The following is a 25,638-nucleotide window of genomic DNA, read 5'->3' on the forward strand; positions in this document are numbered from 1 at the left end:
TGATGTCCATGTTGAGATTTCAGAAAGGTTCAATGGATTCTCCGCATTGACACATGAAGATGTCACCTAAACCAGTGACCACTGAAAAGCCAAGCGCAGTCTCTCATGGCTATGGGGGGGTTGGTTGATATCTCCATGTTGAGATTTCAGAAAGGCTCAATGGATTATCCGCATTGACACATGGAGATATCACTTAAACCAGTGAGCACTGAAAAGCAAAAGTGCAGTCTCTCATGGCCATGGGGGGGGGGGGGGGGGGTTGGTTGATATCTCCATGTTGAGGTTTCGGAGGGCTTAAACCTTTACCGAATTCACTCAACACACAGAAACCCAAGTGTGTGAAAACATTATGACTTTTGTTACCCAAAGCAATCCACACTGAGAGCCTGAAATACACACTTGGACTGTTCATCTTTCAGGCAATTTAATAAATCAAAAAACGTTATCAAACGCAAGGCTGAGCTGCTACACGCAGCATACAACCACAACACTTTTAGGAAAGAAAGATGAACGCGAAGCTCTGAATGGTCTGCAGCAATGAGCCACTATCTCATTTAACATGTTCCTGGTGAATATCCTTGGCACGGCAGTGGTTTTAATGAATTCCTATCCCAATTTCAATTCCTTCCTCATTCAGGACCCAGAAGTGACTGAAAAAAAGAGAGTTGCAGAATGCAGCAGACCAAAAATAAAGGACCAAAAAATAAAGTAGCCTAGTCTAGGTCCATTTTAATGCTCAAGTGGGCAAATTTATGAAAACTAAATCCTGATTCTGGTTGCTGAGGGTTCAAAAATATCAATATATTTTTTCCAAAAATAATTATAATAAATACAATTTTTTAAAAATCTGCAACTTTCAATTTTAACTGTAAAATCTCTCAATCTCAAAGAAAAAAAAGCTGGGCTAAGAAAAAAAAGAAAAATGGTTGACAAATTTATAGTAAGAAGAGGCTTAAATCTTCAAACAGCAATCAGTTCGGCTTCCTTCTTCAGCAACCGTAAGTGAAAAAACAAAAAACCTCATTTGGTTAAAAGAGCAAATCGTTTTCTTCTTTTTTTTTTTTTTTTTTTTATGCATGATGCTCTTTGCAGTCTTGTGATATTTAAATCAAAAACTGGTGGCATTCTCGAAATGTAAGACATTTTATCTGATCTCGTGGAAGATAACCAGTGTTTATGGTGGTGAAGCCATTGTTTGAAAGATGTGGCCCACATGACGGCCGCCTTCACACTGGCCCTAGCTGCACTTTGACCTTCTTATATTTAATTTTACACATCATTTAAAAATATATTCTGATGATAACTGTGCTTGCTTTGTGCATGAGGTTAGAATGACATGTTCCATAATAGTGATGGAGGATTTATACACACATCAGCAATTTCTTTTACCTGTAACACTGTTCCCAGCATTTTATGAGGAGACATTGACACAACAATAAAAATAAAGCCTTGTGAAGGACAATTTTCTAAACTGTTAGAAAGACAAAAGGAGCTATGACTAAGCGCTAAGGAAGCGTGAAACGCATTAGCTGGTGATGCTGTTCCCCTGTATTTGTGTTTTTGGACATGTTTTAATGGACTAGCTGAAATAAAAGGTAATCTTACTGGGTGTGCGGCCAACCAGAATTATTTTTGAACATTGGAATCTGTGATGGAAGGGGCCAGCACCTGGTATGTGCGTTAGTGGAGGTGGAGATGGGAGACTGACCTAGAGCGTAGACCTTAGATCTATGCTAAAGACAAAGGGCGTGTTGGTGGAGCGCTGGAAAAATGGTGGCCATGGTAAGGTTTGGAATTCAAATTTTAGAGGCAGCTCTCTTTCAACTGTGGCAACGTTGGGGTCTCTGGTTGTTAGTAGGGGAACATCCCTCTAAGGATTTCCAAACTCTGGTAAAGGCACCATAGTGGCTTGACCTACTCTTTCGAGAACACTCCCAAATGGTTAAACTGGACCATTTTCCCAGCATTTTATAAGGAGACAATGACATTGCAATAAAAAGACAGCCCTGCAGAGGACAAGTTTATAAACTGGTAGAAAGACAAAGGGCATGTTCGTAGAGTGCTGGACCCAATGGTGGGCAAGGTTTGGCAAGGGTTGGAGTCCAAATTTTGGCAGCTCTCCATCAACCGGGGTAACTTTAGGGTGCTTGGAGAAGTCTAAAGAGTATGTTTACTCTTATGTTTTTTTTGTTGGCTAGTAGTCTCTTTATTTAGTGCCAGCATCTAAGCCCCAATTAAGGTCCTAGATGCTGGCGCTAAACTCAACCGGGTAACCATGGGGTGCTTGGAAAAGTCTAAAGAGTATAAAAAGAGAAAAATAAAAATATAAAAAAAGTGTACAGATTTGGTTTACAACCTTATATCTTTTATTTTTCATTTTGATGCCCAGTATTCTCTTCATTTAGTGGCAGCATCGCCCCGATACAGAGTGAGTTTTGAGCCCCGAAACATGTTATCTTTTTCTTCTGACTTTTTTCTCATGTGGAATAAAGACTTACTTGATTTGCATTAGATCTATGGCACCATTATCCTTTTTATTAAACTTTCTATACTCTAAAACTTTTTATTTATTTATTTTTTTAATTGCAGGTAGAAGAAGCACTCCAATCACCCACTGAGCTACTTACTTTATTGTTGGATGGATGAATGAAATGAGCTTCACTGTAGCTTCCTGTGTGAATGAGCCACTCCAGGAAACAAGAAACATTATTCTGTAAACTGTTAAAATTATTCAGAAATACTCTTTAGAGTTTGAATACAGGTGGTTGAATCAGCTCAGGCTGAGAACAAAATAAATGACTGAGCAACTTATTGTTTTTTTTTTTGTTTTTTTTTTAAGCAATTGAACAGCATGGATGATGACTGCATTGTCTTCTCCATTGTAACTAGGTATCATATAGACATGCCTCAAATTATTCTTTAAATTAAACCTGTTGCCAGCCTGTGCATATGCAGGGAAAATGCAACGTGAACTGCATGTCAATCCAATCAATAGATCCAGATATTTAGGCAGCTGAAGTTAATTGCAAATCTTGACCAGTGCTTCGCACCTCTCAGCCCTACTCATTAGCCCTTTTAATGGGCCAAGCTCAAGCAAAGTGGACATTTGCATATAACTTTAGCTGCAGGTAGGTCTGGACCTACTGATAGTTTTGTATATCACTATTAAGGAGCAAGCACAGGCTGTATATGTAATGTACAAACATGAATAGATGATTATAAACTAAACGCAGAAAAACATTTTAGAAAACATTTAGGTTTTGATAAAGCAAACATATTTTCAAATTTTGAAAAAGTTAAACCCACTGTTTATTTCTTTTTTGGTGTCCCATTGGGGAGATTTTTCTATATTTCCTGCCCAGACAAATTTATATCCTGTCACAAGTTATGAATAGCTCCCACTCAAAGTGAGGAGAACATCTTTCTTATATTCTGCTCTGGTAACACGGTCGGATTTTCCAACGGAAAATGTGTGATAGGACCTTGTTGTCGGAAATTCCGACCGTGTGTATGCTCCATCACACATTTTCCATCGGATTTTCCGACACACAAAGTTTGAGAGCAGGATATAAAATTTAGTTGTCGGAAATTCCGATCGTGTGTACACAAATCCGACGGACAAAGTGCCACGCATGCTCAGAATAAATAAAGAGATGAAAGCTATTGACCACTGCCCCGTTTATAGTCCCGACGTACGTGTTTTACGTCACCGCGTTCAGAACGATCGGATTTTACGACAACTTTGTGTGACCATGTGTATGCAAGACAAGTTTGAGCCAACATCCGTTGGAAAAAATCCTAGGATTTTGTTGTCGGAATGTCCGAACAAAGTCCGACCGTGTGTACGGGGCATAACACTTTGGATCTTCAATCCCTGTTTGTTCCAGTGACAATGGTCACCAGGACAAATAGCAAGGACATATCTCCCCAGTGGGGACCAGAGAGCAATAAAAACTCGGAACATACATTAATGAAGATTTATACGACTTATCAGTAGTTCATGATTAAAAGAAGTGAGTCAGATTCAAAACGGGGTGCAGTGGTTGCTGTGAGGCCACACTCGAGGTACCCTTTAACTAGGGGAGCCAAAGTTTAAGACCTATGAGTGAAGGGTCTAATAAGAGTACCAAAGATACAAGTCTAAAGGCTAGTTTATACTTGCTTCAAAACAAGGCTTCGTACACGCTTTGTTAAAGCTCTCTGGATGCCAGTCAAAGCCCATGTCACTAAATAAAATGGTTAGCTTACAGTCCTGTTTACAACTGCTTTTGCTTGGTGCTTCGTTGAGTCTTTGGTGGATCTGCAATGAGCCTTTGGTGGATCTGCAATGAGCCTTTGGTGGATCTGCAATGAGCCTTTGGTGGATCTGCAATGAGCCTTTGGTGGATCTGCAATGAGCCTTTGGTGGATCTGCAATGAGCCTTTGGTGGATCTGCAATGAGCCTTTGGTGGATCTGCAATGAGCCTTTGGTGGATCTGCAATGAGCCTTTGGTGGATCTGCAATGAGCCTTTGGTGGATCTGCAATGAGCCTTTGGTGGATCTGCAATGGGCCTTTGGTGGATCTGCAATGGGCCTTTGGTGGATCTGCAATGGGCCTTTGGTGGATCTGCAATGGGCCTTTGGTGGAGCTGCAATGAGCCTTTGGTGGAGCTTCGATGAGCCTTTGGTGGAGCTTCGATGAAGCTTCGTGGGGCTTCAAGCGAGCTTTGCCATAGACTTCTATGGAGGCTATGAAGACGCTCTGAAGCACAACTAAAGCGTCATGGGGTCTAAGCGAAGCCAAAGCAAAGCAAAAGCAAGGTGTGAACAGGACTGTAAGCTAACCATTTTATTTAGTGACAGGAGCTTTGACTAGCGTTCAGAGAGATTTAATAAAGCATGCCCGAAGCCTTGTTTTGAAGCAATTGTAAACTAACCCTTAATGTGTGTTGAAGCAGAAGCTAGTGTAAATGAGCCCTTAATATAAGCATTTTCTTATAAAAATTAATTATAAATGAAATAAATGTAATCATTTATATAAACCATTTCTGATTACAAATAGTTTGAGTTTTATTTATACTTCCAATTTAAATTCATCAATGTATGGATTTATATTTTTGACCACTTCTGTAGCCATGAAGAAGGGAAAGATCTTTCAGCCCCTGAAATCTGTTGCCCATTTTACATTTTCTTAATATGAACTAGCGCCAACATTAAAAAGATCGTTAGATTTCATATCAACCAACTAAAACCCTTGGAATCCCTACTGACAGAGTTTAGCCTCCCCAGATCCGCATCCTATACATATATAAGAATTTCAACCAATCCAAACACCTCCACCTTGTATGAGGATACCCGATTACATCTGGCACTTCCTATTCTCACTAAACTCCACCCACAAGGGTATATATTTGTTCTACAACACCTTACAAAACAAAACGTCATTCTCTAAGACGGGGCTATGTTAAAATGGGAAGAAGACCTCCATATATGTTTCTCTGAAACACAATGGACAACGGCCATACGTTGTAACTACTCAATGTCTCATTGAATAGCCCACTGGGAGCAAACACAAAAAATACTTACCCGGTGGTACCTAACACCATATCAGCTTAAAAAATTGAAAAAAGTCCCACTCTCCCCTGTGCTGGAGGGGGTGTGGACAAATAGGTAATCTTATTCGTATATTTCCCACCAGTTACTGGAGGAAAATATTCTCCATCATCTCAGAAACCACAGGGGTACTATCTAAACCTGACCCTGCCATCCTCCACCTGGGTATAGAGAAATTTCCTACTACATACTTTAGTGGAAGCAAAGACAGTGATAGCCAGGCACTGGACGAAAAATATGGCACCTAACCCCTCTGAAACCACAGATCCAATTAATATGCAATTTTCCTATGAAAAAATTTACTCTCATAAAAACTCCCTTATTTGACAGATTATGGAAACCATGGACAGACAGAAAATACTATACTAATGTCTTGTGATATATGTTGTATTGTACCTTTTGAATGTTCTATATTATGTGATCTGGATTGTCTATGTGATGCACAGTCCTATGTACTAGCCTTTTCTTCAGCAGTATGTTATTGCTTTTATTCACTTACATGTTAAACCTTGTAAAATTCAATAAAAACATTGAATATAAAAGATTGTTAGACCTTTCACACAGATTCTGTTTATTTTTTGGGGGGTTTTTTTTCCCACGCCAAAAAAACTCCAAAAACAGTTTTGCTTTAGAAACACTTTAACACAGTAAAGCTGGCCATATACACTCGCAGGCCACGTTATTATTAGGTACACCTTGCTAGTAGCGGGTTGGCCCCCTTTTGTCTTCAGAACTGCCTTAATTCTTTGTGGCATAGATTCAACAAGGTGTTGGAAACATTCCTCAGAGATTTTGGTCCATAGTGACATGATAGCATCACACATTTGCTGCAGATTTGTCGGCTGCACATCCATTATGCCAATCTCTTCCACCACATCTCAAAGGTGCTCTATTGGATGAGATGTGGTGACTGTGGAGGCCATTGGAGTACAGGGACCTCATTGTCCAGTGGTGAGATGATTGGAGCTTTGTGACATGGTGCATTATTCTGCTGGAAGGAGCCATCAGAAGAGGAGTACACTGTAGCATAAAGGGATGAACATGGTCAGCAACGATACTCAGGTAGGCTGCGGCGTTTAAATGATGCTCAGTTGGTACTAAGGGGCCCAAAAGTGTGCCAAGAAAAAAACTTTACAATGAATGGCCAGCTGGAAATTCTTTATATGCAGTAGTTAACGGTCACACACGGAGGCTCACAGCGCAGCGATCGTTGGTGTGATGTGTCAGTCTGACACACCGCTTCACCAATCTCGGTAAAGATCCTCTTGACGTAGGCTCTTTACTATGTGATCAGCTGTGTCCAATCACAGCTGATCACAGGGTAAACAGGAAAGCTGACAGACGTGAGTAGAGGAGAGTCAATCGTCTGCTCTCTTGACAGGGGAGATCTGCACTGATTGATCAGTGCAGCTCCCCCGAGGATGCCCACCCAGGACCACCAGGGATGCCACCCAGGACCACCAGGGATGCCCACCATGGATGCACACTCAGGGCCACCAGGTATGACTACCAGGGTTGCTAATCAGTGCCCATTAGAGATGCCAATCAGTGCCCCTTAGAGATGCCAATCAGTGCCCATTAGAGATGCCTGCCAGTGCCTCATCAGTGCTGCCTATCAGAGCCATCAGTGTCGCCCATCAGTGCCCATCAGTGTCGCCCATCAGTGCCCATCAGTGTCGCCCATCAGTGCCCATCAGTGTCGCCCATCAGTGCCCATCAGTGTCGCCCATCAGTGTCGCCCATCAGTGCCCAGTGTCACCCATCTGTCTTTTTTTTTTGTTTAGCAAAACAAAAAACCAAAAAAAAAAAACACGAAACTCCAGTGGGGATCAAATGCCACCAAAAGAAAGTTCTATTTTCGGGAACAAAATGATAAAAAAATTTAGTTTGGGTACAGTGTAGCATAACCGCGCAATTGTCATTCAAAGTGCGACAGCGCTGAAAGCTAAAAAATTGGTCTGGGCAGGACGGGGGGAAAGTTCTCTGTATTGAAGTGGTTAAAAATTAAAACCTACAAATCTATATGACAAATCATAAAAATATGAAATGGTGAGTACGTAAACATGAAAAAGCAAAATATACTTTCAGGTAAATGTTAGAACAATCCCTCCAATGTGTACTCTCTGAAAAAGTGCTTTAGCTCCCATTAAAACAAAGAAAAAAAAAACAACAAAATAAATCACATACTGGCCAGTTGATGTCTGAGGTAAATAGAAAACACCGCGCTAACCAGTAAAATGAATGAAAGCTGCTGCATACAGTTTGACAAAAACAACAAAAAACAACAAAATAATTGTTGATGTCTGCCTAGCAGAAGTTGAGCAAGTCACAATCTAAAGCTCAGTTTCCAATATAATTTTTTTAATGGGTCAGTGCTTTCCAAGTACAGCCGGGACAGAAAAATTCCCATTCCCCTAATTACATGAAAACACAAATATTTGAATAAAAGGTGTGGGGGGGATGTGGGGGGAAAGGGGGGGGGGGGTGACAGGGCAAGAGAGGGCATGAAATCAGCGTACTTCATCAAGCATCAAAAACTGTTTTATTTTGCAGGCAAAGTAATATACAATCCTACGACAAATGTTATGGGGCAGCAAAAACTGCTGGAATCAATAACCAATTATAAGTGAGGCATCAGTAAACTGTATTTTAAATGCAACAATCTTACAAGCAAATAAATACACCATTAACGCTGTCGGAGTGGTTATTACCCAGAATCCTTCATAAACCAAGTAAAACAAGCTTAGGGCTAGTGGTGACCATGGGAATTTGTGGTTTTGGTAGCAGAATTAGAATTTTGAATTACGCGGTGTCAGAAACCATGAATCAGACTGAGACAGAAGTACAGTTAGGGCCCTTTCACACTGGGGCGGCATCGGCGGTAAAGCACCGCTATTGTAAGCGGCGCTTTACCGTCGTTATTCGGCCGCTAGCAGGGCGGTTCCGCTAGCATCCGAGAAAGGGTTAAAAACCACCGCAAAGCGCCTCTGCAGAGGTGCTTTGCCGGCGGTATAGCCGCGCTGTCCCATTGATTTCAATGGACAGGAGCGGTATACACTCCGCTCCTTCACTGCTCCAAAGATTCTGCTAGCAGGACTTTTTTCCCGTCCTGCCACCGCACCGCTCCAGTGTGAAAGCCCTCGGGGCTTTCACACTGGAATCAAAGCAGCGGCACTTTCGGGTCGGTTTGCAGGCGCTATTATTAGCACAATAGCGCCTGCAAACTGCCCCAGTGTGAAAGGACCCTTATAACACACTTGTTTAATAATAATAATAATAATAAAAAAGGTAAACATACCGTATATACTCGAGTATAAGTCGAATTTTTCAGCCCTTTTTTTTGGGCTGAAAGTGCCCCCCTCGACTTATACTCGAGTCATCGCCGGCGTGTGATAATTCGTTCGGAGGCTATTCCAGCTTTCAAAAGCCGCGCCTCCTGCTCGTCTGTGATAGGCTGAACAGCTGTCAGTGTACAGCCTATCACGGACATTCTCTCATCCTCGTCCGTGGTATGAGAATGAGAGAATGTCCGTGATAGGCTGACCGCTGACTGCTGAGTGTTCTGCCTATCACAGACGAGGAGGAGGCACGGCTTTTGAACAGTGGAATGGCCGCCGAAGTGTATTATCAAACGCTGATCGGAGGATGGAGATCGCCACAGGGAGGCTGCACAGGACACAGGACACATGCACACAGGACACATGCACATGTACAGGACACATACACATGTACAGGAAACAAGCACAGGACACATACGCATGTACAGGACACATGCACATGTACAGGACACTGGACACATGCACAGGATACAGGTAGGCTGCACAGGACACAGGGAGGCATGCAGCTGCAGATGGCCATTGTTGACCCTCTGCATTTCTCATCCTCGTCTTATACTCGGGTCAATAAGTTTTTCCCAGTTTTTTTGTGGTAAATTAGGGGCCTTGACTTATACTCGAGTATATACGGTCAAAAAGAGTGTAGTAGAACAGTAAGCAGGATCTGGAGCCAGAAGGAATGTCAGCCAAGCAAGTCTTTAACAGGAACACAGGAGAGCGTCTCTAGAGATGTGACCAAGGCGAAGGCAGAGATCATCTGGACTGGACGGCTAAAGTAGGCAGGACTGACGAACAGGATATCATCAACAGGTGAGTCACTGTTGGAGCTGGCAATTAGCAGACAGCTGAGTGGCCAGCTCAGAGAAGGAAGGGCTGAGCCCAGCCCTGACACATGGCTAAAAATATCGGCACCCCTGCATTTCTGTCAAATAATGCACCACTTCCCCCAGAAAATTGTTGCAATTACAAATGTTTAGGCATTCTCATGTTTATTTCTATTGTTGGTATTGGTATGACACAAAAAAGCATAGAAACAAAAAGCCAAATCTAACACATTCCACGCAAAACTCCAAAAACAGACTGGACAAACTTATTGGCACCCTCAATGTAATATTTGGTTGCTCAGTTCTTGGAAAAAATAATTGAAATCAATTGCTTCCTGTGACCATCAATGGGTTTCTTACACCTCTCTACTGGGATTTTGGACCACTCTTTTTTTGCCAACTGCTCCAGGTCTCTCAGATTAGAAGGGTTCCTTTTCCCAACTGTTGTTTTGACTCTCCACAGAGCTGTATTCATTGCTGGCCAGTTCAGTACTCTCCAGTGCTTTGCCTTAAACCATTTCTGGGTGAGTTTTGAAGTGTGCTTTGGGTCATTGTCCTGCTGTAAGACCCATGACCTCTGACAAAGACCCAACTTTCTGACACTGGGCCCTACATTGCACCTTAGAATTCTTTGGCATTTCTTCAGATTTTATAATGCCATGCACACAGTCAAGAAATCCAGTGCCTGAAGCAGCAAAGCAACCCCAAAACATCAGTGAACCTCCACCATGTTTGACTGTTCGTGTGGTGACCATTATTTTCCAGCACTGCCTTAACCCTCTTGGGCATGGGGTTCACCAGAGCTTCACAGGTTCCCACTGGAGTCCTCTTCCACTCCTCCATGACGACATCACGGAACTGGTGTATGTGAGAGACCTTGCACTCCTCCACCTTCTTTTTGAGGATGCCCCAGAGATGCTCAATAGGTTTTAGGTCTGGAGACATGCTTGGCCAGTCCATCACCTTTACCCTCAGCTTTTTTAGCAAGGCAGTGGTCATCTTGGAGGGGTGTTTGAGGTTGCTATGTTGGAATACTGCCCTGCGGCCCAGTCTCCGAAGGGAGGGGATCATGCTCTGCTTCAGTACATGTTGGCATTCATGGTTCTCTGAATGAACTGTAGCTCCCCAGTGCCAGCAACACTCATGCAGCCCCAGGCCATGACACTCCCACCACCATGCTTGACTGTAGGCAAGACACACTTGCAGTGGAAGAGGACTCCAGTGGCAACCTGTGAAGCTCTGGTGAACACCATGCCCAAGGGGGTTAAGGCAGTGCTGGAAAATAATGGTGGTCACACTAAATATTGACACTTTGGGCTCAATTTGGACATTTTCACTTAGGGATGTACTCACTTTTGTTACCAGCGGTTTAGACATTAATGGCTGTGTCTTGAGTTATTTTGAGGGGACAGCAAATTTATACTGTTATACAAGCTGTACACTCACTACTTTACAGTGTAGCAAAGTGGCATTTCTTCAGTGTTGTCACATGAAAGGATACAATAAAATATTTACAAATAATGTGAGGCGTGTACCTACTTTTGTGAGATACTGTGTATATATACCCTTCCGAACTAAAAGAGCTGGAGCAGTTGGTAAAAGAAGAGTGGTGTCAGGGCTGGGCTCAGCCCTACCTTTTCTGAGCTGGCCGCTCAGCTGTCCGCTAATTGCCAGCTCCTATCTCTCCACAGTGACTCACCTGTTGATGATATCCTGCTCGTCAGTCCTGCCTACTTAAGCCATCCAGTCCAGAGGATGACCTGCCTCCGCCTTGGTCAACATCACAGAAACGTTCTCCTGCGATCCTGTTCAAGACCTGCTTTGCTGACATCCCTTCTGGCTCCAGATCCTGCTTGCTGTTCCACTACATTGATCCCTGACTTCTGGCTTGGCTGTCTATCCGTTCCGGTTACTGAACTTTGGCTCTGTTTTGACTACGTTTGTTCTTTTTACTTTTATTATTAAACAAGTGTAATTTAACTGTACTTCTGTCTCGGTCTGATTTCATGGTTTCTGACAAGTGGTCCAAAATTCCAGTAGAAAGGTGTAAAACTCATTGATGGTTACAGGAAGCGATTAATTTAAGTTATTTTTTTCCAAGGGGTGGTCTACCAAATATTAAATTGAGGGTGCCAATCATTTTGTCCAGTCCATTTTTGGAGTTTTGCATGGAATGTGTCAGATTTGGCTTTTTGTTCCTCCACTTTCTTTTGTGTCATACTAATACAAACAAAAGAAATAACCATAAGAATGCCTAAACCTTTGTAACTGTAACAATTTTCTGGACAAAGTGGTGCATTATCTGACAGAAATGCTGGGGTGCCAGCATTTTTGGCCATGCCTGTATATATACATACATTCTTTTTTAGGACAGTGGTCATCTTCTAACACCTTTTTGAGCTTGTACTTGTGTATTCAGCAGGCAGCTTGCAGCGTGTACCAGCATGTCTGAGAGTCAGTTTGCTACTCTCATCGATTGGATTCACCTCCCGCTCTGAAGCAGACGATGCTGCAGCAGACAGTCTGAAACGCGGACGCTCTTTTCATTAAATAGAGGACTTCTAATTCATGTTAATAACTCTTCACGGGTCCCTATGCTTTTAGCCGACTTCTCTCCTTGTCTAGCTTTGTTTACAGTTCACTTTGGCGATGAGTGAAGAGCTTTGGAGTGGTAAAATGAAACAGGGATCAATGGCGGTCACACTGGCTCTCTCTGCGCGTCTTTATATAGATGTATGAACTTCAGAAGCCTTGTGTGCCTCATTGATAAACTAGTCCCGCTCAATAACATCACCACCGTTCCATAACACAGACAGCACTTCAATGGAGGAAATTCAAAATAGGCTTTTTTTAATTTATAGGTTATGATTCGCTTATATTGGGGGGGTAATGTTGGCCACAAATGCTACAGTGCTTTGGAATAAGGAAGCACCATCATGTTTATCCTTTCAACACCTTTACAGAAATCCCGTCACCAACCTAAAAAATTGCAGGTTAAAGCACAGAAAAACCTGTAAATGCTCCTCCTACAAATATGCCTGTAAACGCCCAAATGTGCATGGACACTTCTAACACAGAGTTGCTTCTACAGGCTGAAAGAAAAAAAGTGCCAAATGCCTGTATAAGCAGCAATTTTTATGCCCAGTGTGCATGAGGCCTAAAACTTGCTAGAAAATTTGACAACTCCAGGAAGAGTCAATTCCCTAGCCCCTCCCTCCTTGTACGTCATCTCCTTTTGGGAATGTATAATTACTCTGGGCTGGTCCAGCTCCTCCACCCCTGCCCTCCCTGCAAAACCTTTTATGTAGCTCCCATGGAAGGACTGAAGGGAAATACAACTGAGCGGTGTTCTCGAAATGTAGCCCTTTACAAGGTTTTTTCAAGCATTATTCCTCCCACTGACACCAATGATGAGGCGCTAAAACTTAAACTTCCACCAACAGTAGGGCACTATTACTCCCACTGTTACCAAAGATGGAGCATAATTCCACCTACTGACACCAACAGTGGACCACCACTCCCCAACCCCATTGACACCAATGATGAGGTGCCATAACTTCCACCAGCAGTGGGGCACTTTTGCTCCCACTGTGCTAATGATGGAGCAATATTATTTCTACTGACACCAACAGCGGAGCCCTATTCTGTCTACCGACACCAGCAATGGGGCAATATTCCTCTTGCTGACACCAATACTGGGGCACTATTTCTCCTGCTGACACCAGTACTGGGGCACTATTCCTCCCGCTTACACCATCAATGGAGAACTATTCCTCCAGCTAATACCATTGATGTGGCACTATTCCTTCTACTGACACCAATGATGGGGCACTATTCCTCCCATGGACACCAATGATGGGGCACTATTTCTCCTACTGTCCACAGGTGCCATGTAATTTTTTTACTCCCACTGACAACCAAGCCCAAGACATTGTCTACACCCACTGATACTGGAGCATTTTCTACTCCCACTGGCCACAGCTCAGCCCCCCTAAAGTATTAAGGACAGTAAACTGTGAGGGCTTTCAGATGGCACTGGTGTTGATAAGTGGTTGGGATAATTCTATTTACTGCTTGGAAGCTAAAAATGTTAAAATCCTTCAATTTGCTTTTGGATCCAAATAATCAAACAACAGCCACAAAAGTAATGAAAGACCAATACATATATTGTTCTCCAAATGGTTGAAGGAGAAACAACCTAGGTTAGGTCTATGACTCCAACTATGTCAATGAGGAGCACTGAAGCCTTCTGTATATTGTATACTTACTATATGGCCAAAAGGATGTGTACACCCCTCCAAATGACTGTGTTCACATGTCTCCAGTGAAGGGTACTGTTAATACTACAGCATACGTTTTTAAACAAGTGTGAGCGTCCACATTTCTGGTAACAGTTTAAGGAAGGCTCTTTTCTATTCAAGAAAGATGACCCCCAGCAAGCACCATAAGGACACATTTGAAAAGTTTGGTGTGGAGGAACTTGACTGGCCTGTACAAAGCTCAGACCTCAATCATACTGAACACCTTAGTGAAGAATTGCAATGCCAATTGTGAACTAGTACTTCTAATCCAACATGTCACCTGACGACATAAGTGCTCTTTTGGATAAATAGGCACAAATTCCCACAGACACCTTTCCAAATCGTGTGGAAGTCTTTCCTGGAAGAGTAAATCCATATTAATGACCATGCTTTTGCAACGGGATGTCCAACAAGCTGATGTAGGTGTCATGGTCAGAAGTCCACAAACTTTTGGCCATATAGTGTATCTGTGTTTGCAAACACCAATGGTGACTGCTGCTAAGATAAGGGGTCTTCTGAGGTCTTCCTCTGATCAGCGGACATAGCAGGAACCATAATAATGTCAACTGTTTGTGGAGGCCTACGGTCACCCCTGCTAAGAAAAGGGGTCTACTAAAGTCTTGTTCTGGTCAGCGGATTTAGCAGACACCATAACGCTGTCAGAATTTTGTGCCGCTTTAACTATTAATGTACTGGGAATTGTTTAACAGCATTCTCTTGATCTAGACCCCTTAGTCCATGTTGTCCATACAACAGCCAGAGCGATCACATCATTATAATAGAAGCAATGTTTTCGGAGCCCCCAAGGATACCTTCATTAGGTGACATTTCTGATGAAGGGGTCCCGAGGGGCTCAGAAATGTTGCTTCTATTATAATGTTGTGATTGCCGAATAAAGCTTTGGACTTGTTCTTGAGAACCATGGTGTGCTGGTGACGTTCTCTCACTCTATCAATGATTCCAGCCGGTGGTTGCTGCAGCACCCACTTACTCATACAGCTACTTTTCCGTAGAGTATGTATTGGAAATAGTGTGTTGGAAATCCATGCAAAAGCCTCAGATTGTAGAGCTGCTCAACTGCTTTTGCATGCTTTGAACTAGTGATGGGAGTGAAGGTGCGCTTCAAACTCCATAGCCTAAACTCTTTTGACCCAAGCATTCCAGTTTAGGTCCCACCTGGTGCCTGTAGATACTGCAAGATGCTTGGATTGAGTTCAGATATCTGGCCATGCTCTAGGCTCCATGTCCACCATTTCATACTTGTCTAGATGCTGTTAAAGCAGCGGATGTCTATACATTTCAATTATCTCTGCAGCAACAAGGGGGCCTGAAAAATATTGCACAGATTCCCCCTCCACTGGCGGTAGAGGTTAAAGGTCAAACTGTGAGCAAACACAACACAGCAATTTCTCTCCAGAAAGCCATCGGTCATATCGGACTGAATAATGATCTCCAGTTCTGACCTGTGGTCATTAGCCAAGTAATATGAATGCTCGGCATAATTGCCTAATTAGAGAAAATGAGACCAGTCACTTTTTTTGATTAATGTGTTATATTAAATGTCAGCTTTAGTTAGTGGTCACCGAGCGGCTGTGCATGTAATCCGCCGTGTGATTTGCCTGTTAATTTATACATTCTGAAGGAGAACTTGGAGACCCGAAGAGAGGTCACATGGAACTTTCAGAAATCCTCAGGGAGATCAAGGTTATTCCCCGCCCCTCATCCACACTTGGATAGCCTCTATTTGCAGAAATTTACAGAGCACCTTCAGTCAATGCTTTAAATGAGTTCCTGGAATGCATACAGGGAATATGAGGAGTATTTATCTGCAGTGCACCAGTATATCTCACATTGGGTAAAAATCTGGGTACTCCTTTTGCTTATCAGTTAATTCAGTAGTCCCAAACACACACACAGGTGCTCATTGGTGTCAGCTACAGAAATCCCGGATCAAGAAGCAAGGCAATGCTAGCCATAATGTTCAAACCTATCTCGAAAGTTTGAAACGTATTCATGATACAACAGATGGGTCCACATGCTTCAGAGAGAGTTGAATTTGAGGCTACAATTCACACAGGCTCTACAAAATTGGACAAAAAAAAGATTGAAAAAACGTTGAATGGTCTGATGAGTCTCGATTTCAGTGGTGACAATTAGATGGTAGGGTTAGAATTTGGCGTAAACAAAATGAAAGCATGGATCCATCCCTGCCTTATATCAACTGTTCAGTCTGGTGGTGGTGTAATGGTGTGGGGGGTATTTTCTTGGCACACTTTTGGCCCCTTTATACCAATTGAGCATCGTTTAAACGCAACGGCCTACCTGAGTATTGTTGCTGACCATGTCCATCCCTTTATGACTACAGTGTCCCCATATTCTGATGGCTCCTTCCAGAAGGATAATGCACCATGTCACAAAGCTCCAATCATCTCACCACTGGTTTATTGAACATGACAATGAGGTCACTGTACTCCAATGGCCTTCACAGTCAGCTCAATCTAATAGAGCACCTTTGGGATGTGTTGGAACGGGAGATTTGTATCAGGGCTTTGCAGCCGACAAATCTGCAGCAACTACGTGATGCTATCATGTCACTATGGACCAAAATCTTTGAGGAATGTTTCCAACACCTTATTGAATCTATGCCACGAAGAATGCAGGCAAAAGGGGGTCCAACCCAGTACTAGCAAGGTGTACCTAATGAAGTGGCCGGTGAGTATATATATTCACATGCAGGTAAAGTAGAGTGTTTTAGCGCAGCTCAGGATATTGAATCCTAGTGATTGGATAGGTTTTTTTCTTTTGCTGTTCATTTGAGAGGTTGGAAAATAAAAACCTAAAAACAAAGAGTTTATTGAAATAGCTGTACTAAATAAAAGCCTATGGTCTTATAAAAACAATTATTTAGTTAGGCAAATTAATTTATAGTCAATTTAAAGGATGTCAAAATCCAAGGCCACAAATGTAATATTTTGCAGCTTACCAGTCTTTAGACGTGGTGGTTGCTGTTTTTTTTTTTCACCTGGTGATCCTGTCGGTAAAAAAATTCCTGTCCTAGAGTGACAACTCTCACTCATTGAACTGTATCCATGGAGGAGTAGCATTATCCCCCTAGAACAGGAAGTGTATTAGGACTACATGCAGGGGTAGGCAACCTCGGGCCTCCAGCTGTGGTGAAATTACAAATCCCATCATGCCTCTGCCTCTAGGAGTCTTGCAATGTGATTGTTAGGGTCTTGCAATGTGTCATGGGACCAGTAGTTTCAAAACAGCTGGAAAGCCGAGCTTGCCTACCCCTGGACTACAGAACATCTGCATAATATGGTCGGAGGGTGCTCTGTTGTTACCAGAGGAAAGGGGAAATAACGCTTCTTAAAGCCGGCCATACATGGATCGGCTAAATTTTGATCCATGTATGGGTACCCTGGATGTACACAAGTTGATTCATCAAATCAGCTTGTTTACAACCAGCCTGTAGAGACAATAGCCAAGCATTGAATGAGAGGAGGCTGAGGGACAATAGAGGAGAAGGCTGGCTGCCAAGGGAGTAAACAAAAGGGCCAGACTACTGTCCTTCAAACTTTAGGGGGGCCAGACTGTGGCTATTTGGAGTAGAAACTGTGCGTGTAAACGTGTACTGGGGGGGGGGGGGGGGGGAAATAGTGTCCCACTGTTGGCATCAGTTTGAGGAATAGTGGGAATAGTGTCCCATTGTTGTCGTCAATGGGAGAAATCGTGTCTCATTGTTGACGTCAATGGGAGAAATTGTGCCCCATTGTTGGCGTCAATGGGAGAAATCGTGCCCCATTGTTGACGTCAATGGGAGAAATAGTTCCCTATTGTTGGCGTCAATGGGAGAAATAGTTCCCTATTGTTGGCGTCAATGGGAGAAAAAGTGCCCCATTGTTGGTGTCAATGGGAGAAATAGTGGCCCATTGTTGGCGTCAATGGAAGAAATAGAGTTCCATAGTTGATGTCAGTAGCAAGAATTCTGCCCTATTGTTGGTGTCAGTGGGAGGAATAGTGCCCCAAGGGCTGGGTAAAGGCACACAAAAGGACCACATCCGGCCCACGGGCCACAGTATGGAGACCGCTGGAGTAGAGCACTAAGTAAATAAAAGGGCTTTTTGAGGCCCCTAGACCTAACCAAGCATTTAACTCTTGAAGAGCGGTGGGCAAGAAGGGAGGATCTTACCTCTTCCCGGAGATGGTCTTTAAGGAAACTGTCAAATTTCTGGGGGTAGAGGGTTTTGCCCATACTGTACATACACTTTAACCAATGCACAACCATGTTGCTAATACTGGTCTGGGAATCAATGACCTCTGGTCAAGAAAGGACAAAAGTACACCAGTCTAATGAAAAAAAATTAAAAACATGCATCCAGTTCAGACACGTAGATGGGCCAGCACACATGTACATACCTTCCTATGATGTGCTTGAGAACCCTTGAAACCTGCATTGTCTGACTGCCCCCTCCCACACCTTTTTTTTGCCAATAGAAAGGTGCAGGAGAAGGAAAGCTAGCCTCCTACACTACCAGAAGGTGATGAATCTAAAAAGGTTGGTTGGGCTTTAGGGGTCACAAGGAGGGCCTAGCAAGCCTCTACCTTTGTATTAAGTTTACTCTTTGTCCCTCACGTGTGTGTGTGTGTAGTCTATATTCTACTGTAAAGGGAAAACTCCTCCACAAGGAGCCCTTCTGCATTCCAAAGACTGCCTATCAATCAGTAGGAGATGGGGAAATCTATCAGTCAAATGCAGATATAAAAAAAAAGATAAAAAGTGTTATTGGTGAAAAACAGCTCTTCTTCATGCTGCATTTAATTCAGAAAAACGTACCAAGAGGTGGAGTGACATTTGAGGACGCCAGTGACCCATAAAACCATGACCTCCACTGCAAGCACTTAGTGACTGGAATTTCCTTCACTCTCAGGCTAGGTGATAGCTCACAGAATTCTCCCTGCCAACTTCAAAGGGAACTTTAAATAACCGAAATAACTGCTGGATGGAAGTGATGGAAGCTCTATGACAGGCATGTCAAACTGGGTTCTCAGGAGCCAGCTTAGCGCCATTTCCCCGGGACGACCTCTCTTTTTCAGTTTTCTTTAGACCTTGCTTCTACTCAGCTGCCAGGGATGTTCCTACAGTACCTCAACAAGTTCACTGCTGCTAGGCCTCGGCTCTGGGCTGCCAGCACTAGGGGATAAGCTTGGGCGTGTGCTTGGATCCAACATGAGTGAGCCCACCAGGACTATATTACTGTACTGTGCCAATCATAAGGTGTTCCCCCAACTCGCAGCTATATGTATGCAAGGGGAGGGCATATGTGTGGCTGCAGGGTGGGGAACGCCTTGGGTGCTAAGGATTGGCACAGAACAGTGAAAGATTTGGATTATTTTAATTTTTTTCAGGTACTTCTATAGCGCAATCAATATACATGTTTATTATACATTCACATCAGTCCCTGCCCTCAAGGAGCTTACAATCTAAGGTCCCTAACACACATTCATACATACACATACTAGGGCCAATACTGGAGCCAATTACCTACCACCATGTCTTCTAAATAGGAGTACTTAGAGGAAACCCATGCAAACACAAGGAGAACATGCAAATTGCACGCAGGTGGTCGGGATTCAAACCGATGACCATATTGCTGCTAGGCAGAAGAGCTAACCACTTAGCCACCATTCTGCACGATACCTGGTGGGTTTGCCCACACGTTAGATCCAAACACCCAACCTCATCCCTAGTCAGCAACAAAAGCAAATAAAAAAGCGTTCCCCGGGGGGGTCCCTGACCCGTAACCTCAAGATTACAACAATAAGCTGGCCCTAACACTAAACCCTAAAACTTAGCTCAACCCCCCAAAAAATAATGTACAACTAAAGCCATTTTTCATTTTAGAGCAGGAAAGGTTAGAACCTGTACCAAAACAAAACACCTCACGGGCATGGGTGTGATGATTTGGTGCTAGTTCTTCATAAACATCTGCTTCACCACACGGGTCAAAGATACACAAAGCCCTGCTGCCCTCCTAGGACTGGGGGAGTCCAGGTAGCACTCTACAAAAAAAAAAAAAAAAAGACGTCGCACCAGCTTAATGCATTATCCCATGCACCATTAACCACTTGAGCCCTGGAAGGTTTTACCCCCTTCATGACCAGGGCATTTTTGCTATTCAGCACCACGTCATTATTTAACTGGCGAAGTCATGCAACACTGTACACAAATTACATTTTTATCATTCTTTTCACACAAATAGAGCTTTCTTTGATCACCACTGGAATTTTTATCTTTTGCGATATAAAAAAAAAAAGACCAAAATTAAAAAAAAAAACAAAAAAAAAAATGTTCTACTTTCTGTTTTATGACAGAAAGTAGAATTTTTTTTTTTTTTTTTAATTTTGGTCTTTTCTTTTATATCCGATAACATCAAATGTTATCATAAATTTAGGCCAAAATGTATTCTGCTACATGTTTATTTGGTAAAAAAATAAAAAATCCAAATAAGTGTATATTCATTTGTGTTGAAGGTGATAGCGTCTACAAACTATGGTAATTATATATATTTGATCCTAAAGTTTCTAATTTCTTGAGACTTAAAATGTCAGAACAATACAAATTACCCCCCAAATGACCCCTTTTTGGAAAGTAGACAGTCTGAGGCATTTAGTAAGAGGCATGGAGAGTTTGTTTAAGTTTTTATTTTTGAAAATAAAGAAATTGAATACATTTTTTTCACTTTTTCTTTTTTTTTTTTTTACATACTGTCACCAGTGCAGTACAGCGTCATCATATGACCGATATGGTGGTGATCAGAGACAATGACTGGTGACAGTATACTAAAAAAAAAAAAAAAAAAAAATCAATTAAATTATTTCATTTTTACTATTTTTGTTTTACATATTTTCATCAGAGTAGTTCATTGTTACCATAGTAACACTGGGGGTTGATCAGGGATTTTTTAATTTTTTTATTTTTTTGCTTTTACAATGGAGATCAGTTTTACAGTTGAACAGCAGAGTTTTCAACTGTGGTGAATGGGTTAACCATTCATGACAGCTGAGATCACTAGTGATCTGTGATTGGCTACAGCTAATCACATGGTACAGGTTGCATGATTGGCCCAGGTACTTGTAGGATGGGAGCACAGCGCCCCCTCCCCCCTTAACCTGAGCAGCTAAAATGACGTACACATATATAATTTTGCCTGCACGTGCCCACCTGCCGCAGAATATGTACTGTGGTTGGTCGGCAACTGGCTAATAATTCACAAATAAAATAACTTACAAATCCATGTGATAAACACAGAATATGGAGGGAAGCACCCACTTCTTCAGAGCCAAACCTGAAGAAAGGGGGGGGGGGGCGTCCCTCGAAACGCACAAGCCACCTAGGATCCTGGTGGTGCCCTCTCAAGGTCTGGAGTGCCCTGAGTGGGCTAAGCAACCCTGTAGCTGATGCTTTCTCTGTTATACTTACCTCCTCTGTGCAGTTAGTTTTGCACAGAGTGGCCCCGATCCTCCTCTTCTGGAGTCCCTCAGTGGCGCTCCTGGCTCCACCTTTTCCCGAGTGCCTCGTTGGAGAAGAGCTCTCCCTCGGGGCACTCGTGCGGGTGCACTCCCATGTCCTGCTGTTGCGTCCATTGACACAGACAGCAGGATTCGGCTCCTCCCCCCCCCCCCCGGCTGCCACATCCTTGGATTTGGTTGACAGCAGCGGGAGCCAATGGCTGCGCTGCTATCAATCTATCCAATCAGGACCTGAGACACCGGCTGGAAATGGTGTGCTCGTCCCTGTCGCGGGAAAGACCGGGTTCAGGTAAGTAAAAGGGGGGGCTCTGGGGGGCAGCTGCATTACAGGGAGGTTGTTCACCTTAATGCATAGAATGCATTGAGGATTTACAACCCCTTTAACTTCTGGAGAGACACAGAGTTCTTTCCTGTAGTTGCCGCCTGACGCTTCAACACCCACAGAAATGCAACTGCCCATGTGTGATTGGCCCACTCATTTTTTCCCTGACATCTGCCTTGAGATACAAATACAAATTTTAGGCCTCCCCTGCAATTGGAATTTCATTTTAAGTGAGATATTCTGTAAAGGTTAACCAGGGCTTTGTTTTTAGTGGGAACGCGGGGGGGGGGGGGGATGCAGTTACGGCACCTCTAGCACTAATTGTATGTAATGACAATGAGTCCTGGGGTGTGCTGAAGGGTCTACTGGTACTGGCTTCTTGGGGACCTATTGTGGCTGATGGGGGTTCTATTTTTGCATGGGGGTCGATTATTGCTGGTGGGGGGGTCTTCTGTTGCAGAGGGTCAATTGTTGCTGGGAGGGATCTATTGCTGCTGGCTGTTGGAGGGCCTATTGATGATGGCTGCTGGGACTCTATTGTTGCTGGGGTGTTATTTTGTTGCGGGGGGGGGGGTCTATTGTTGTGTGAGGGATCTATTGCTGCTGAGAGGGGGGGGTCTATTGCTGCTGGGGTGGAGTATTGTTGCTAACCGTTTTACTATATTTCTTGTTATCATTAACACATTCCATACAAATTTTTTTTTTGAAAATCCAGTGGCGTGTGAAACACACCCAAAAACTCCACCCAGTGCCAAAAAAAGTGCACACACATAAAGAGTGACACAAAACGTGCAATGGGTGTTACACAGTCCTCCCTAGTAAGGACCTTACCCTGATCCCCGGGGGCGTTAGGCTCCAGACGGGGACTGAGGTACTCACCAGGCCCGTCTGGCCGAAACCAGATGGACCCCCTTTCTCTGGAGGGTCTGCCGAAACAGACCCACCCAAGTACTCGGTGGGGCTCCCCCGAAGGGAGACCCCATGAGAGAGGGCGAACCAAGCCAGAAGGCCATGTTTACCCCCTCCCAAGACTTCCATACAAATTACTTAGTAGCACAAAATAATACTTGGCACTGTATTCTCTAAAAGGGGTAGTACAGGGAGGTAGATAGGGGGTAGAACCAAGGGAAGGTGCTCAGAGGTAGGTAGGGTGAGCAGAGACAAGGGACGTCTCAGAAGGGGGGAGTTCCTGCACCTACCCTTTAAGAAACAAGCCCTGGGGTTAACTGTTACTAAATGTACATTGTTTTTTTCTCAACAAAACTTTTAAGGATAGAAGGTGTTTCTATCCTTTCTGGACCAGAAGACCGGGAGATATGGACACATATTGTTGAGTTTAGGAATACTGTATATAGCTGATCGTCTCTAATTATCACAGTTTACAGAGTTTTGTTGGTGCTTGCCAAACTCCTGAAATATCTCAGAATCTATTTCCTTGTCCGCATGCTTCAAACAAAAACAAAAGAAGTCCCGATGACTAAATTTTTCAACAGCCTTTTATGAATCATAAGATTACCTTTTTCCTGTCTCTAACCTGCCATCACAGCCCTCAAAGCAGCACGCGATCCTACCGCCAGCCACTGAGCCGTACCTGGTCTCCAGGGGGATGTTGCTATTGAGGAGCCAGTTGTCCTGGGCATGGACAGGATCCTGGACACTCCCGGGCGGCTCTCCTGAAAGTGAGTGGTCCGTGGGGGCGGGGCTGGGGTTACTCCGAGGCGTGAAGTTGCCTCTGTTCAGGGAGTTGATCGAAGCTGCATGGTGGGGGTTCGGCGGGTGGGACAGCGGTGGAGGCGGCGTCCTTAGTCTCAAGTGATTCTGCAGACCCAACGGCTGATCTGGAAGAAAGAAGAAGTCGCAAATTAAGCTTGAAATTCTCATTAATCGCACGCCAAAGTCCCCATAAAATGCAAAAGGGGAAACATCATTGTTTATCCTATCGGATAACACTTTTGAGTTATAACCGTAAAGATGACTTGAAAGCAGTTTTTGAAAAGACTTTCACATTTAATCATGTTTCATATTTTACTGATTGTATCCCACATACAAAAATTTACAGTCTGTGGCAATAAAAAAATGACTAGAATAACTGATATGTGGCTGGTGATTTATCTAGGCATCACATCCCTTTCAGACAATAACCATACGATGAAAACCCAATCATATACACTATATTGTCAAAAGTATTAGGACACCTGCCTTTACACGCGCATGACGTTAATGGCATCCCAGTCTTATTGCTGGCCATACACTATACGAAAAATCCGGCCAAACCCATTTTCGAAAAATGGACATTCGGCCGTGAGCGCAAACGATAGTGCCATCATGTAATGATCGGTAAATCGTTCAGTGGACATAAATGAATCAATTTTTTGTTAGTTATTTTACATATACCTAATGCAAACTCCAGTGTTCGGATGGGAAACACATTAACCTTTCAATTTATCGTTCGTTCGGCAGAAAATTTCCAAACTCCCCCTTTGTTTTTTTCTTGGCTTCAAAAACATCCCAATGATCATCGATTTTGTGCCCATTAACTGGCCGAAAAACAAACGAACTGGCCAAATGACCGAATTTCAGACGATTTTTCGTATAGTGTATGGACAGCATTAGTCCGTAGGGTTCAATATTGAGTTGGCCCACCCTTTGCAGCTATAACAGCTTCAACTCTTCTGGGAAGGATGTCCACAAAGTTTAAGAGTGTGTCTATGGGAATGTTTGACCATTCTTTCAGAAGTTTATTTGTGAGGTCAGGCACTGATTTTGGACAAGAAGGCCTGGCTCGCAGTCTCCACTCTAATTCGTCCAAAGGTGTTCTATTGGGTTGAGATCAGGACTCTGTGCATGCCAGTCAAGTTCCTCCACCCTAAACTAGCTCACCCATGTCTTTATGGACCTTGCTTTTTGCACTGGTGCGCAGTCATGTTAGAACAGGAAGGGGCCATCCCCAAACTGTTCCCACAAAGTTGGGTGCATGAAATTGTCCAAAATGTCTTGGTATGCTGATGCCTTAAGAGTTCCCTTAACTGAAACTAAGGGCCCAAGCTCAACCCCCTGAAAAACAACCCCACACCATAATCCCCCCTCCACTAAATGATTTGGACCAGTGCACAAAGAAAGGTCCATAAAGACATTGATGAGTGAGTTTGGGGTGGAGGAACTAAACTGGCCGGCAAAGAGTCCTGACCTCAACCTGATAGAACACCTTTGAGATGAATTAGAGCGGAGACTGCGAGCCAGGCCTTCTCGTCAAACATCAGTGCCTGACCTCACAAATGTGCTTCTGGAAGAATGGTCAAACATTCCCATAGACACACTCCTAAACCTGGTGGACAGCCTTCCCAGAAGAGTTGAAGCTGTTATAGCTGCAAAGGTTGGACCAACTCAATATTGAACTCTACAGACTAAGACTAGGAGGACATTAAAGTTCATGTGCATGTAAAGACAGGCTTATCCAATACTTTTGACAATATAGTGTATAATGGGACTTTCAAGATGCCAAATTAAATTAGGATTACCATAGAGCAGGGTTTCTTAAGGCTTCATGTACACTGGCCTACATTTACCACGGGCACGAGAAAAACACAAAATCGCTGTGTTTTTTTTCCGAATTTCATGTTTTCCCGTGGCCGGCGTCAAAATGTTCCTATCCTGAACATCATTCTTCAACGTTTAGGAGAGGGAGGTTGAAGCTCACCCAAACACGGCAGCTCCTAAACTCTGCTA

The 25,638-nt window shown here is 43.4% G+C and overlaps 1 protein-coding gene across 1 annotated transcript in view; it reads right to left on the bottom strand.

Annotated features, from left to right (window-relative positions):
* TENM4 (teneurin transmembrane protein 4) overlaps window positions 1–25,638 on the bottom strand; it is a gene marked incomplete in the record, with an annotated part of 1,986,086 nt that overhangs the window by 293,509 nt on the left and 1,666,939 nt on the right. Inside the window, 1 exon segment of the mRNA XM_073612821.1 lies at window positions 23,429–23,750. Within this exon segment, the coding sequence (XP_073468922.1) occupies window positions 23,429–23,750 (322 nt within the window).

The sequence above is a fragment of the Aquarana catesbeiana genome, linkage group LG02 (genome assembly GCF_042186555.1).
Source record: "Aquarana catesbeiana isolate 2022-GZ linkage group LG02, ASM4218655v1, whole genome shotgun sequence".
In the NCBI taxonomy this organism is placed as follows: domain Eukaryota; kingdom Metazoa; phylum Chordata; class Amphibia; order Anura; family Ranidae; genus Aquarana; species Aquarana catesbeiana.